The sequence below is a fragment of the Mytilus californianus genome, unplaced genomic scaffold, assembly GCF_021869535.1.
Source record: "Mytilus californianus isolate M0D057914Y unplaced genomic scaffold, xbMytCali1.0.p SCAF_1, whole genome shotgun sequence".
In the NCBI taxonomy this organism is placed as follows: Eukaryota; Metazoa; Mollusca; class Bivalvia; order Mytilida; family Mytilidae; genus Mytilus; species Mytilus californianus.
In genome coordinates, this window is record NW_026262581.1 from 85,007,256 (window position 1) to 85,021,602 (window position 14,347).

Below are 14,347 nucleotides of genomic sequence, written 5' to 3' on the forward strand. Positions count from 1 at the left end.
GTCAAGCTCTAAATTGGCGCAAGTCTTCAACAGGTGTAACTGAATTCACACATCTTTAAAAAAAATCTTCAATAAATACCAAATTCTCTATAGAACAAGGATAATAAAATAAAACTTCGGATAGGCATATATAAATGGGGCAGGGTAAGAATATTGTTTTAGGTATCAACCCTCTACGTACTCGATTAGTGGACTAATCAAAGTTAAGTGTAAGCACAAACAACAACAACACATAGTATAAGAAACAGACTTTACTCTGAAAAGGGGCATTAGCTGTCAAATTCATGTTTACCGATTTGACTCAAATTCTCATATTAGATTTAAAACATACTAAAACGTATATCCAAATTACAAAAAGTCTAAAACAAACAATTAACAATGCACGATAATATGTATCAGCATTTCGTGTGTGTTTTTGTCTAGACGTCATCTAATTAACCACCGAGATGACTTCCGAAGACTGTTGACGGTCTTATAACCCGATATAAACATAAATAGAAATAGAAATAGAAAGCGACCACTTGCAACGAGATTTTCTAGGTCTGTTTGGTTTTAAATTGTAGGTTTCAAAGTATGCTTATCATCGTTGTTACCTGTATCAGAATGATTTTTATGTAGATCTTATCAATTAACCAAATGGTTCATCCTTGTTTCACTTTCAATTTTGACATTCTTTTCCTTTTAATAGCCAACATGCGTAACCCATCTCCAGCTAAGAGGTTAAATTGAAGGTCACATCAATACGGATTCAATGAGGTCAAATTATTCACTTGCAAGTGAATAATTCATCAGCGATGTCTCTTAATTTGACAAAATTGAACCAAACTGGTTGCTAAACCCGAATTATCATTTCACTTTTTCACTTTCATTATTGATTTTTTATATCTGGTAACTAATGCCTCTTTAAAAGATATTGTATGAACAAATAATTGTAGTGTATCATTCAGGTTAGCACTAAATTATTTCGTATCATCTTATTTACTTGCTATCTTATTCATTGCCTTTATGCAATGTTAATCAAACTCCAGTCTTGTAGTAACATGTATGTTGCTTCATATCCAGGAGATGAAACTGCCTTCCTTAGAACATAAAGCGATTCTTTAAATGGTAAAAACCCACTATGATGTTTCAATTTGATATTGGCCGCTTTTGCTACTATCCCGATATATGCATCTTCTAATGGAATAACCTTTATAAACGCTGCGGCAATGGCTAAAATCTTAATAGTTTTGATATTTGTCAATATAGTTCCTCCAATTATGTATGGTGGAAAAAAAACAAAAGGATAGTCTTCAGTTGAAATGTATCGTTTAGAACTGTTATCTCTACATGCTTTCGAAAAGGACAATCTATATCCTAACATAAGTGAATCTGTTGAATAAATATTATTAGTTGCAACACTGTATATGTTTTTTGGATTTACTAAGCGGTCATCATTTACAAAAAAGACGAACTCAGCCTTTAAATTGACTCGAAATAACCATAAGATAGAATAAATCATTTTATAAACTTCATATTCATACTGATCTGGCATATTAAGCTGAATAATATCCCTGTTATGTGTTGACTCATGTTCGACTAAAGTGTCAATGCCGTCAAGGTATCCGACGATAAATAGAATTTTGGATCGAAGTTTCGTCGTGCCTCCCCATGTCCTTCGTATAGCTTCACGTTGTCCAAAGTTTAACACATATGATTTTACAATTAAGATCATTTGCAAGAAATCACAATTTGAATTATTACACATTGAGTCGGCAGGATTTATTTTGTAGATATATGTCTCATCGAACTTATTCAATGGTGTGCCATTCGAACTTACATTGGATTGCATTTCAAATACTACTTTTTCTAAAGCAGGAACATCAATTATCAAGTTAGTATTGATTGTAAAATCCTTAAATGGAATCACTTGAAGGAGAAAAATTCCACATATCAACCCAATTACTAATCGAGATCTGAAAGAAAAAGGCTTATACATTTCAATATAGTAAATGAGTGAATTTATGCATGTGCTTATGCAGACAATACTGCATTTATGCTTTCTAGATTTATGTTTACTAGTTAAAATCATACCAATAAATGAAGATTATCTACCATAACTTTCCTACGTTAAGGCATAGCTTTGTAAATATATAAAATAAAACTAACTTAATGCAAGGAATCATTTTGTTGTATCAATGTTTTGTTGTCTTGCACATCTTACTGGAAAAAGAAGCATGTCATTTCAGTAATAGAAATATAATTTCAATGAATTATAAAAACAAAATCAAATATTAACTGCATTTCTTGAATGTCTGATTTAATCATATTTGACTCAGGAAAAACACGTGTGACAATTGGCTACTTGTGTTAACTTGGTTGTAAAATAAACACTTGTAAAATTACACACAGGTACTTTATGTAGTACTTCATATACATTGTTAAATATATAGATAATAGTTTTGGTACTATTTCAACTAATAAGATATCTTACACCCAGTTAGCACAAAAACATTTTGATACATATGATATATGCACACGAATAAAAATGACTAGCCTTGAGATATGCTTGTGATTTTACACATTTCAAATAAAATGACATATATAATATAATTCGACTGGCAACAATCAACTTCTTATGATTAGTTTAACATTATGTCCATGAGATGTCTTTATTAACACTGAAATTGACATTAAAGGTTCATATACTACTAGCACTAGGTCTAAGTCGCGGCTGGTGTATTGGCATTCTCTAATGTACCATTTACCTGGTAACTGGGACCTAGTTACTGGCTTGAATTATATCTAACCTTGCATTTTTAATACACATGACATTTCAACAGTTTGAAGTATTTGGTTTATAAAGTTTGTGGGCTTAATTGCACGTGAAAAAAGTATTCCGTTTTATAAAAATGAATCAATATAATTAATACAAACGACTGGCAAAGGAAGCACACTTCATAAGGATCTATCAGCCGAAATCAAACGAATCTACGCGAACACGTTGGATTTATCTTCCCTTAAAAAATACTATTGTAATTTCAGGAACATTACCAACAGCACTGTTTTCAAGGACATTGTTTAATCGTCGCCTTGAGTTGCCAAAAGGCAAAAGCACTCTTGACATTATTGTAACAAACTGTAATAATTTGTTGTAGAATGTAGTCTTTACGAATTATAAATTTTGATATATACATTCTGTGCACCGTTCTTACTGACTTTTGAACAGATAAATAAAGGCAACAGTAGTACACCGCTGTTCAATAGTCATAATTCGATTAAGCAAAAACAAACCCGGGTAACAAACTAAAATCGAGGGAAACACATCAACTATAAAAGGAAACAACGTCCAACAGAAACACTGAACTCCAACAAAAGCAAACGTCAACATACATAGAAACGGACTGTCTAACATAATCGTTGCTTGAACTTTAGGTTTACCGATTTTCTCTAATTTCTTATTGATATATTTTGACTTGATGTGGATTCGCATGCCGGATTATTCATGTAAAAAAGGAAACACTGTTGATGTTGACTCACCCAGCCTCACTCAATTCGGTTTTTTTGCAAATTTCTCTTTTTTTTTTTTCGTGATTTGTATAATTAGATAGATTTATAAGTGTTCAACACATTAATGTTGAACTTATATGTCATTCCGTTAAACAACATTCTCCATCTCTTCACATAACATGTAACATAATTTATGACGTGAGCAATGAGAAGTGTCTTTAAGCGGAGTAATATGTCAGCCAACAACTTTATTCCTTGTAAAGATCAATATCACTCTTAATTGTTGTTATATTTATTATTCGAGCGTCACTGATGAGTCTTTTGCAGACGAAACGCGCGACTCACAAAATTATCAGCATTGGATTATTGATGATTTTTTTCTGAACAATTTGAATATTTTTTTGTTCAGAGCATATCATTGTAAATGAACATGATGAAGTCCGTTAACTGTAAACATGCACTGAAGTAAGGATTCAGTAGAGAAATGTTAACGCTATATGATATGGCAGATGGTGTTGAGAAATTTGAATGGGAAAGCTTTTACCGTTCCATTTGTCATATACCCTTGTTTGAAGTCGTCCATCTGTGTGAATTAAAACTTCGGGAATATATGAGATGTGTGCACTCATTTGAAGGCGGTAATGAGTGAAAGGACATCATCAACATTTCTGCAAATGAAATTGTATAACTTGACAAAATACTTTTCCTTTTTGTTCCCAAGAAGGCTTAAAATAATAGTACAAATATTAGTCGGACAGCAGGGGGGAACAGTGAATTGTCATTAAAACACAATTTAAAAAAAAATTATTCCACCAAACTAACAAAAGGCATGATATAACTGCAAAAGTAGTAAATTAATTTTAGTCTGAGACAGTCATTTTGATCTTAACATTATCTGAAAAGTTTGAACAATAAATTGTTAAATCATGTTTAGTCTTGCAGTCAATTTTCAGACTTTTCCACTGCGATAAATTCAGTGCCGTTCAGACTAAATTTATTCACTAGTGTGTAAAAGCTGTGATTGAAGATTTTATATTATGTCTTTAGAATTTTTAAGACATCACATCTGACTGAAATCTCCGAAGAGCTTAACTCATCACCAGTTTTTTTTGAAAACCATCTTTTACCGAGGACTGAATGATAATACACATTTGAGAAAAATTTAAAGAATAAGTGGATAAGCGTCGTACATTGTATCGTTATTATTCGAAGCGTTAGTTTACAATATTTAAAAAAAAATAATTTTATTGTTATTTGTTATGGTGTTACCAAAGAGAGATAGACGGACTAATGATTTTCTACTTCTTCGTTATCGTTAATGATGTAGGTGTAAATAAAGGCAACAGTAGTATACCACTGTTCAATAGTCATAAATCGATTAAGCGAAAACAAATCCGGGTCACAAACCAAAACCGAGGGAAGCAAAACAACTATAAGAGGAAAACAACGGAAAAACAGAAACACTGAACTGCAAAAAAACGCCAAAATACATAGAAACGGATTATTTGGTAACAATTGCCACATTCCTGACTTGGTACAGGACATGTAAGTGGGTTTCATAGGATTTCTTTAAATCACACGTTTTGTTGGTAGGAAATCAAAATAATAATTTTGCATATACATATAATATTTTTCAAAGTTTGCTGCTGGAACAATAACATATTAGTCGTGAAAGAAGGATACTGCATATACAACTGCAGGCGTCTTTAGAGGATTAGAAACCAGTAGGCTCACAGTATCTAGTAGTCTTGAAATACGCTTCAAAATGCATGACTGAAACGCTATTATACATTCAAATAAAGTATCTAGTTTTGTTTCACATAGCTCGCTCTTCAATAATTTTAATAGTCGTCAACTGCATCTATTAATAACACTAGGTTCACTTTCCATTAGGTATTTCCTTTGGACCTTTGGCTAATCTGCTCATTGTTTTAGATGTGAAATGTCCCCGGAATAAAATGACTATATGATTGTTTGAAAAAAAATGAAAACAACACGATATAAATTTCATGCGTCCGAAGCGCTTTTCTGGATTTACCTTCATCAGGAACGCTCAAAGCCGAATATTTGACAGCAAAAAAATGTATAAAAGCCAAAAGAATTGTGGAGAGCTATATAAACAAAAGGATCCAACAAGGACAACTTTGCCCGAGGGAGTTGAAACCTTAGTTTCTTGATAATTTCAAAATTCATAAGCGGACAATTTTAGAAAGGTTTTTTATAAATCATGTCAGTACCGAAGTACTGACTACTGAGCTGATGATACCCTCGGGGACTGATAGTCATCCATCAGCGGTATCGACCCAGTGCTGTAAAAAAATGAAACAACATGATATAAATGTCATGCGTTCGAAGCGCTTTTCTGGAGTTACCTTCATCAGGAACGCTCAAAGCCGAATATTTGAAAGCCAAATGATGTATAAAAACCAAAACATTTGAAGAGCTATAAAACAAAAAATACCTAAACAATTAGCCAAATCCATCTAAGGTCAACTTTGCCTGATGGAGTTGAAACCTTAGTTTCTTTATAATTTCAAAATTCATAAGTAGACAATTTTAGAATGGTTTGTTATAAATCATGTCAGTACCGAAGTACTGACTACTGAGCTCTCGGGGACTGATAGTCCACCTGCAGCGGTTTTGACCCAGTGCTGTAAAATAAAATGAAAACAATACGTTATAAAGTTCATGCATCTGAAGCCATTTTCTGAATTTCCCTTCATCAGGAACGCTCAAAGTTGAATATTTGAAAGCCAATGATGGAACGATATACAAGAGAAACCATGGAGTTTTTTTGTAGTTAGAAATCTTGGATGCAATTAGTTTGATGTACGTTTTAGAAACGATAGGTCTTTTTTTTTTGAAAGATTCGGTATATGTTTACCTACAGATTTTCGATTGAAAATCTTGCCTATATTAATAAATATTGCTAATATAAATAACAACTAAACGCTTTTAAGTTATTTAGCCTTCAAAAAACATCTATCAAATTTTGTTTTTGTGGCTCATGCAATATTGACCACGTTTTTGAACGATATCCTATAAATAGGTTGTTACGACAGAAGTAGAGATTGTGGTGGACGAACCTGTTCTAATCAATAACATGATATTGAATTGGTGTTTAGTCGTGATTTGATAAAAGATTATGATTGAATGGCTTAACGTAAGACTTTATCGGTATTATCAAGATCACACTTGCTAGGTCTTGATATGAACGTCCCTGATTAGGCATAATTTGTTTCTTCGTCTAAGAAGAAATGGATTACTAACGGCATTAAGGTATAATGTTTTGTACTTATGGTTTGAAGTCATTATCTGAAAATCGCTGTTTAGGGGTTCATCTGTCCGTACTAGAATTATGATGCCATGATACTAAACCCCTTACGGTTGGAATTGGGTTGATTTTCTTCTGACGAAGACATAATCTTTCAATCAGTTTAATTGAAATTAGGAGTTGGTGTCAGTTACAACTAGTAGTCCTTTGTTGATTTATGTTTATCATTGTCATTATGCTTACTTTCTTCTGTTACCTACTAGTATTCTAACATCGGACTCGGTTTTTTATTAAACTGAGATTTTTTGTGCGTTTTGCTTTGTGTTTGTTTATTCCATATTGGCTAGAGGTATAGCGGTAGGGTTGAGATCTCACAAAACATGTTTATCCCCGCCGCATTTTATTGACTGTTCCAAAATAGGAACCTCTTGCCTTTGTTAGTCTTGTATGTTTATTTTTAAATTTGGTTTATTTGTATGTTTCGGAGTCTAACGTGGGGTCTTTTTCGCTGAACTAATATACATAATTGTTTAGGAGTCAGCGGAAGCCTGCCTCCGGTTGCGAGATTTTTTTTGCTATACTGAAAACCAATTGGTGGCCTTGGGCTGTTTCCTGCTCTTTGGTCGGGTTATTATCTTTTTGACACATTTCCCATTTTCATTCTCTATTCTATTCTTTTTACCTCTACCCTGTTCTTACACTCATCGAAACCTCATACAGGTTCAATATATTTTCAAAAATGCAATTTAAAAGTATTATCATTTTTGTTGAAAACTATTATTTCATCAATTTATAAATCCGTAATTCGAAACAGTACTTGTCTTCCTTTGACACGGAATAATAAACAGAGAAGTGCAGCATATTTATAAAAGAGCCATATATATTTAGAAAACGTAACCAATAGATAATGACAATTTATAGATAAAAAAAAAAAGGACTCTCCCTGCAGTTTACTTACAATTTTCTAATGTTTAGTCTTCTCATTTCCATTTTAACTTTCGCTAACAGTTGCAATTACTCTTAGCAAAAGGCGTCGTTCTATCGTCTGTTTTGGTCTGTAAAACAAAATTCATTATTAATATACCAAGGACTTTGTTTTCAATCTAATTTCAATTTGTTATTATGTTTCCAAGTTGTTTCATTAATTTTCCCATGCTTATATTATTGCTCATTATATAACGTGACCTATTCTTATTTTGAAAAATTAGAAATCTGACAATAAAATGAATGAACTCTTTTTCAATATGTTAGTTTGCTCAATCACATCTGCGACTTTTCCTTATAATGATCCCAGGAAAGATTAATTGTGTTGTAATATTCATTGCATCATCTTCAAACTTTTTTCAAGTGACCAGAACATTGGTGGTTTTTGAAATTTCTCTTATGCTACAGAACGGGAATCCAGGTTTACAGATTCCAGGAAAACCAACTCTGAGTGTACATCTTTTTAGTTGTCTAAACATTTTTTCGTTTCAAAATACCTTACCTTTTGCGCCTTAGTGATTTTCATGAATTACAGAATTTTTTCAGTTCTCATTTTTTGTATATAACTGAACTAAACAGTTTAGAAGATACGATGTTTTGTTAATAAGTGGGGATATATTGATTACTGATAGTTACGACGATGTTAAGAAGCGTAGTGTTCTCTGTTGTATATACTAAGTAGACTTTTTTTATTTTGGTTTTATGATGATACCGCTTTTTTCAAAGGAAAAGTTTTATGGCTGATAATGTCTGAAGTATAATTAAAAGAGTCTCTATTTTCCTTTTTACATCTTACAATTGTCTTTTAGATATGAATGAGATCGGTTCAAAGCGTGAAGAACGTAATGTATAATTGATTTTATATATTTGATTTAACGTTATATTGATGTAACTTCAATGAAATTCTATAGCTTGTATCCATCCTTTTTTCTCGACTTTTCGGGATTGTATTTGTGTGATACTTGTCATAATTGGCAGTTTTATACATTACCCACTGCGTCTCGTATCTAGACACCTAGTCGCATTCCAAAGGAATTCATGCTTTTGACAATACTACCCCTTACATGAAATTGACACTTCATTATTGAGAAAATTACATGGAAAAAAAGAGGAACATTTTTGCCATTAAACTTAACCAGGTGTAACAACTATTGAATTGTTGTCTTAAAATAAATTAAATGTTAAAAAAACAATTAAATGAATAAGTACCGTTAATAAAATCATTTCGTTTGTTTTAGTCGCCTATTGGTTTCCTTCATGTATTGTTTAAAATACACGAGAGGCAACACTTGGTTCCGATTGTTCAATGATACAAGAGAATCAAACTCGATATAATTGAAAACATTCTAAACAAAATTGATTGTGATTTTGAAATTTTAAGTCAGTTGGAATATAAAAAAGGATTTGTGACACTAATATTTAGACTTTGTCGATAATGATAAAAGTATACATTATGATACTAATTGCTCAACAACTAGACATCCTTCTTTGACTTGACCATAACATTAAATTTGAACTTGGAATTTTTGTTTAGAACTTTGATGACCTTGTTATAATAAGGAGATAAGGTAGATTGTCAATGAAAAACACGAACATGTATATTATCATACTCCAGAAACCAAATGAAGTGGAAGTAAGCAACTATCTGTATCAATTAGGTATACATCAATCTAATTTGTTTAGGGGGTTAAGAACATGAAGGGCAAAATATTTAATAAATATTATATAATTGTGTTCATTTGAAAATTGCCTTTAATATCTATCTGAATAAGACGTGTATATTCATTCGTATTTAAATATCAAAACACCTTAAATATTCTGTCTTGATGTATGTTTAAGACACCGATTAGATTTTGCAAGTTGTTATGCAAATATTTAGATGTGCATAGTTTTTATAAGCCAATTGCTAAAAACACCAGTGTGAGCCATTGCCATTACTGGGTGTCTGTCTTTATCTATTGTCTGTTTACTTTTACAAAATTATTCTTCTTTCAAACTATTGGGCCATTTTTTAAACAAACTTTGCTACAATCATCATTAAGGATTATTGTTAAAACCATGATTCAGATCATCCTTCCTGCCAAACAACATAGCCGACATGGCTTATGATAGAACATATGGGTAAAATGTACCTCATGTTTGTGTATTATCTTGAAAACCGTTAAAGATAGAGAAAATCTGACAAGCGCAGAAATATTCAGAATGTCAAGATCAACATTAGGTCCATATCGTCAAAAATTGTCAGACACCTCCTTATAGGAGTTATTGCGCCTAATTACTATTTTTCGTGTTATTGTAAAACCTCTGCTGGTGGACTATCAGTCCCCAAGGGCATCATCATCTCAATTTCGGTACTGACATGATTTATAACAAACCTTTCTAAAATTGTCAGTTTATCAATTTTGAAATTATAAACAAACTAGGGTTCAAAAACCTCAGGCAAAGTTGGCCTTAGATGGGTTTGCCTATTTTTTTGGGGGGAGCGGGTCCTGTTTTGGCTATATAGGTCTTCAAATTGTTTGGTTGTTATACATCCTTGGCTTTCAAATATTCGGCTTTGAGTGTTCCTGATGAAGGTAAATCCAAAAAAAAAGCGCTTCGGACGCATGCAATTTATAACGTGTTGTTTTCATTTTGTTCTACAATTATATTGACAACTATTAAAGATAGGTAAACTTTAATAAAATAAATATTATATGTTAGTTATCAATAGGAAAATATCTACTGATATGTCAAACATGGACGAATTTGTCAGTCGACTACTTATAGGATGTATTGTCCTTTTAAAATTACATTATCGCTACCAATTTTTTTCTGCACTGGATGCGTATTTTGACAATAATGCCTCTTTAGTGATGGTCGAACCCATAACATTTGAAAATCCAAAGCTAATTAAATTGTTGAAGAGCTATAACCCAAAAGAGACAAAAAAGTAAACCAAAGCCTGGCCAGGAATCAGAGTGTTTTGTGTACTATTGTTTGTCTGTTGGTCTTTTTCTTTTTTAGCCATGGCTATGTCAGTTTGTTTTCGACTTATGAGTTTGAATGTCCCTTTGTTATCTTTCGCCTCTCTTTTGCAGAAGGGGAGATATATTCCTTAATTTTAAATAATTTCCAAAATTAAATGACATTTTTTTAACCCTTTTTAAGTTTTGGGCAAATGCTTTAGAAGATAGAGAGAAACTATCAACAAATAGGTTAGTTAGGCGGAAATTGCCTGTCACCTTCTTTCAGGAGTTTTTGCCCTTGAATGACGATTTTTTTACTAATTCATTGGACAACAATTATAGTAGACAGAGATTTACTGTATCAGCATAAAATCAATAAAAAAGAATTAAGTCATGAATTAAATTCAATAGCTAATGAAACATTATTAATTCACCATTTATGGTGTTTATGGAGCAACATATTTCTGTTCCAGATTTTGAAAATAATTTATGACATGTACTCATTATGCACACCATATATACATTTACAATTAATCATAATTTTCATTTTGACCTTGGTTTGATGGCACTTATATCTTTCGGTCAATTTTAAAGATATACTAGTAAACCATGGTAAAGTCCTGAAATTTAATCCGTTTAAATGTCTTGGTAAAATAGAGAACACAATTAATAATCCAATTTGAGCTTTAATGCAACTATTTCTGTAAATGGTTTACCTTTTTCTATGTTGTCCCATAATCACTCTTACTAACTAGCCTAAAATAATATTTTGTTTTGCTTAATCTTGTCTACCGTTTGCTGAAGTATTTTTGAAATACTCCAGGTTAATGAGGAATCATTATTGTTTCCAGGACAAAATACTCTTAGAATTTGAAAAAAAGAATGGATAAGAAGTTAAACAGAAAAGAAGTTTTAGAAAAGACGAACTACAATAAATTTGAATTTAGGTAAAAGGAGCAAGAAGAAACAATGTATGAAACCAACACATAAGTGAATGATGCTAAGCCAGATAGTCAGCAAATACCTTCCCCAATAACTTTCAATTCATAAGAAATAAATGTGGATAGTGTACACATGTGGACACTGATGATGCCCCCGCTTGCATATCATATAGTTATAAAGGGACATAACTGAAAAACGGTAAAAGTGACGCTACCCAAATTTGAACTTGATCTGAGTTTTGTGGTAATAAGCATTGTGTGTAAGTCTCATAATATTTGGTTGAGGCTTACTTAAGTAGAGAACAGAAATTAAAAATTCAGCAATTTTTCTATTTGTAAACACGCATAACTCTAGAACGGTTGTGTATAAGATTTGAAACATTTTGTTGAGACAAACTAAAAAATTCAGCAATTTTTATGTTTATAAATGGACGTAACTCAAGAATGGTAAAAGTGTCGCCACCAAATTTCGTACTTCATCTGTATTATGTAGTAATAAGCATTGTGTATAAGTTTCATAACATTTGGTTGAGGCAAACTAAAGTAAGAAAACGGAAACAACAAATTTGTACTTGATCTTAGTTTTGTGGTAATGTATATTGTGTATAGGTTTCATAATGTTTGGATGGGGCAAACTTAAGTTACAGAATGGAAACTAAACATTTTGCAATCTTTCGATTTATAAAGGGGCATAACTCAATAATGTTTAAATGGACACTACCCAAATTCAACTCGATCTGTGTTTTATTAGTGGAAGTCAAAATTAAACATGCATTGTATAAAGCATCGATTGTAGTTGATTCAGCTATAATCATGGACAAAGGAAGATAACTCCAATTTTAAAAATTACTTGATATTTAGAAGAAAATAAAAATTTTGCAATTTTTCCATTTATAAAGAGGTATAACTCTAGAACGGTAAAAGTGACGCCACCAAAATTCAAACTTGATCTGTGTTTTGTGTTAATAAGCATTGTGTATACGTTTCATAACATTTGGTTGAGGCTAACTTAAGTAATGGAACAGAAACTTAAAATTTTGCAATTTTTCCATTTATAAAGGGGCATAACTCTAGAACGGTTAAAGTGACGCCACCAAAATTCAAACTTGATCTGTGTTTTGTAGTAATAAGCATTGTGTATAGTTTCATAACATTTGGTTGAGGCAAACTCAAGTTAGAGAACGGAAACCAATTTTGGGACGTACGTACGTACGTACGTATAGGCGGATAAGGGTAAAACTTAATGCCCCCACCGTTACGGCGGGGGCTTAAAAAACAGGATAGTCTTAAGAATTATACATTGATACCGATATAAAATAAGATAATAATATATAAACAAAATTATAATAATCTTATTACAATATAGCACTCGTAATGCGAAAACGATGAAAAATACAGAATTTATGCAGTTTTCCATTGTATTTTCATTGTGGAAACATCATGCGCAGCCAAGAAACAACAAAATAATTTAAGAGCAGCCTTGTTATAACTATTGACATAATCTCACTAAATATAAAGTTGTTTCTTGGGCGCGCACATACTTTGCCAGTCTAAAATATACGTAAAATTTGATGAAAAACAAGGAAAATTAATACATTTTACAAAATATACAAGTTTCGACATGGTTTGTTGCCATTGTAACTCGTTAAATGTGGAATTTGTTTTTATTTTACCTTAGTCTAGTTAAGACAAATTTAAAAATATGTATGATAAGTTTTAAATTTGCAGTAATATTTGGGCAAAATAAGGGCCTTATTGCCCCTACTCCTTTAGGGAGATTCAATTTTATGTATATGTTTTAATTTTAACTTGTCCTCATATGAAAATCATAATTAATGTTGTTGATATTTTAAGACAATTTTAATTGGATAATGCCTTTTTGCTGATAGGCATAATCCATCCATCAGTCTTGTATGTTTTTTTAATTTTAGTTTATTCATATGTTTTGGAGTTTAGTGTGACGTCCATTTTCACTAAACTAGTACACAATTTTATTTAGGGGCCAGCTGAGGACCACCTCCGGGTGCGGGATTTTCTCGCTGCGTTGAAGACCCATTGGTGGCCTTCGGCTGTTGTCTGCTCTTTAGTCGGGTTGTTGTCTCTTTGACATATTCCCCATTTCCATTTTCAATTTTATTTATGGTATATTTATATATATGTTATGACAACATCTCCTTCTGCATTTAATTAATTGTTTCGAGAAATTATAGAACATTTTTATTTTGCTGAACACTTTGATTCTAGGTTAACATGTTTGCATACAATTCAGGCGGTCTCATATATACCAAATGTCATCAAGTTAGTTCATATTTATATAACATCTACATACGCTTAAAGCCAAAGTATTATGTCTATATCTAGATTCGCCTTACATGACAAGGTAACACTATGACTATTGAAGTTATATTTGTATATAGCGGATGTGGTCGAGTGGTCTACAGCGCTGGACATGAGGCTAAGCGATTGGTGCTGTAGTGTATCAAAGGTCTGAGTTCAAATGCCGTTGAGGGACAAAAATTTGTCAGCGTAAATAAACTGGTGGGTAAATTTTTCAGACTTATATATATATAATACATATACAAGTCTAAATTGAAAACAACGTTCAAACCTATGATTACGTTGGATAAAAACCGTAATTTTTATACGTGTGCATGCAAAACAAATTTCTTGTTAGAGGGGTCTAAATACAGCACAAACAACATTTTCCCAAA

The 14,347-nt window shown here is 32.0% G+C and overlaps 1 protein-coding gene across 2 annotated transcripts; it reads right to left on the reverse strand.

Annotated features, from left to right (window-relative positions):
- Window positions 1-236: 236 nt before the first annotated feature.
- Window positions 237-8,853, reverse strand: LOC127725287 (beta-1,3-galactosyltransferase brn-like). 2 transcript variants are annotated; one of them, XM_052232221.1, is made up of 3 exons: window positions 8,739-8,853; window positions 7,722-7,818; window positions 237-1,955 (listed from the first exon to the last, which is right to left on the reverse strand). In XM_052232221.1, the coding sequence occupies exons 2-3, from the start codon at window positions 7,751-7,753 to the stop codon at window positions 1,004-1,006; spliced, it is 984 nt and encodes a 327-aa protein (XP_052088181.1). In that variant the 5' UTR covers window positions 7,754-7,818; window positions 8,739-8,853; the 3' UTR covers window positions 237-1,003. The 2 variants fall into 2 exon arrangements, with proteins under 2 accessions (XP_052088181.1, XP_052088171.1); XM_052232211.1 differs by lacking the exon at window positions 8,739-8,853 and adding an exon at window positions 8,028-8,225.
- Window positions 8,854-14,347: the final 5,494 nt, after the last annotated feature.

Coding starts and splice junctions, on each gene's coding strand:
- LOC127725287 (XM_052232221.1), bottom strand. CDS start 7,753: ATGGAAATGAGAAGACTAAACATTAGAAAATT. Junction 1,956..7,721: donor AGACTAAACATTAGAAAATT/GTAAGTAAACTG, acceptor TTTTTCTTTCAG/ATCTCGATTAGTAATTGGGT.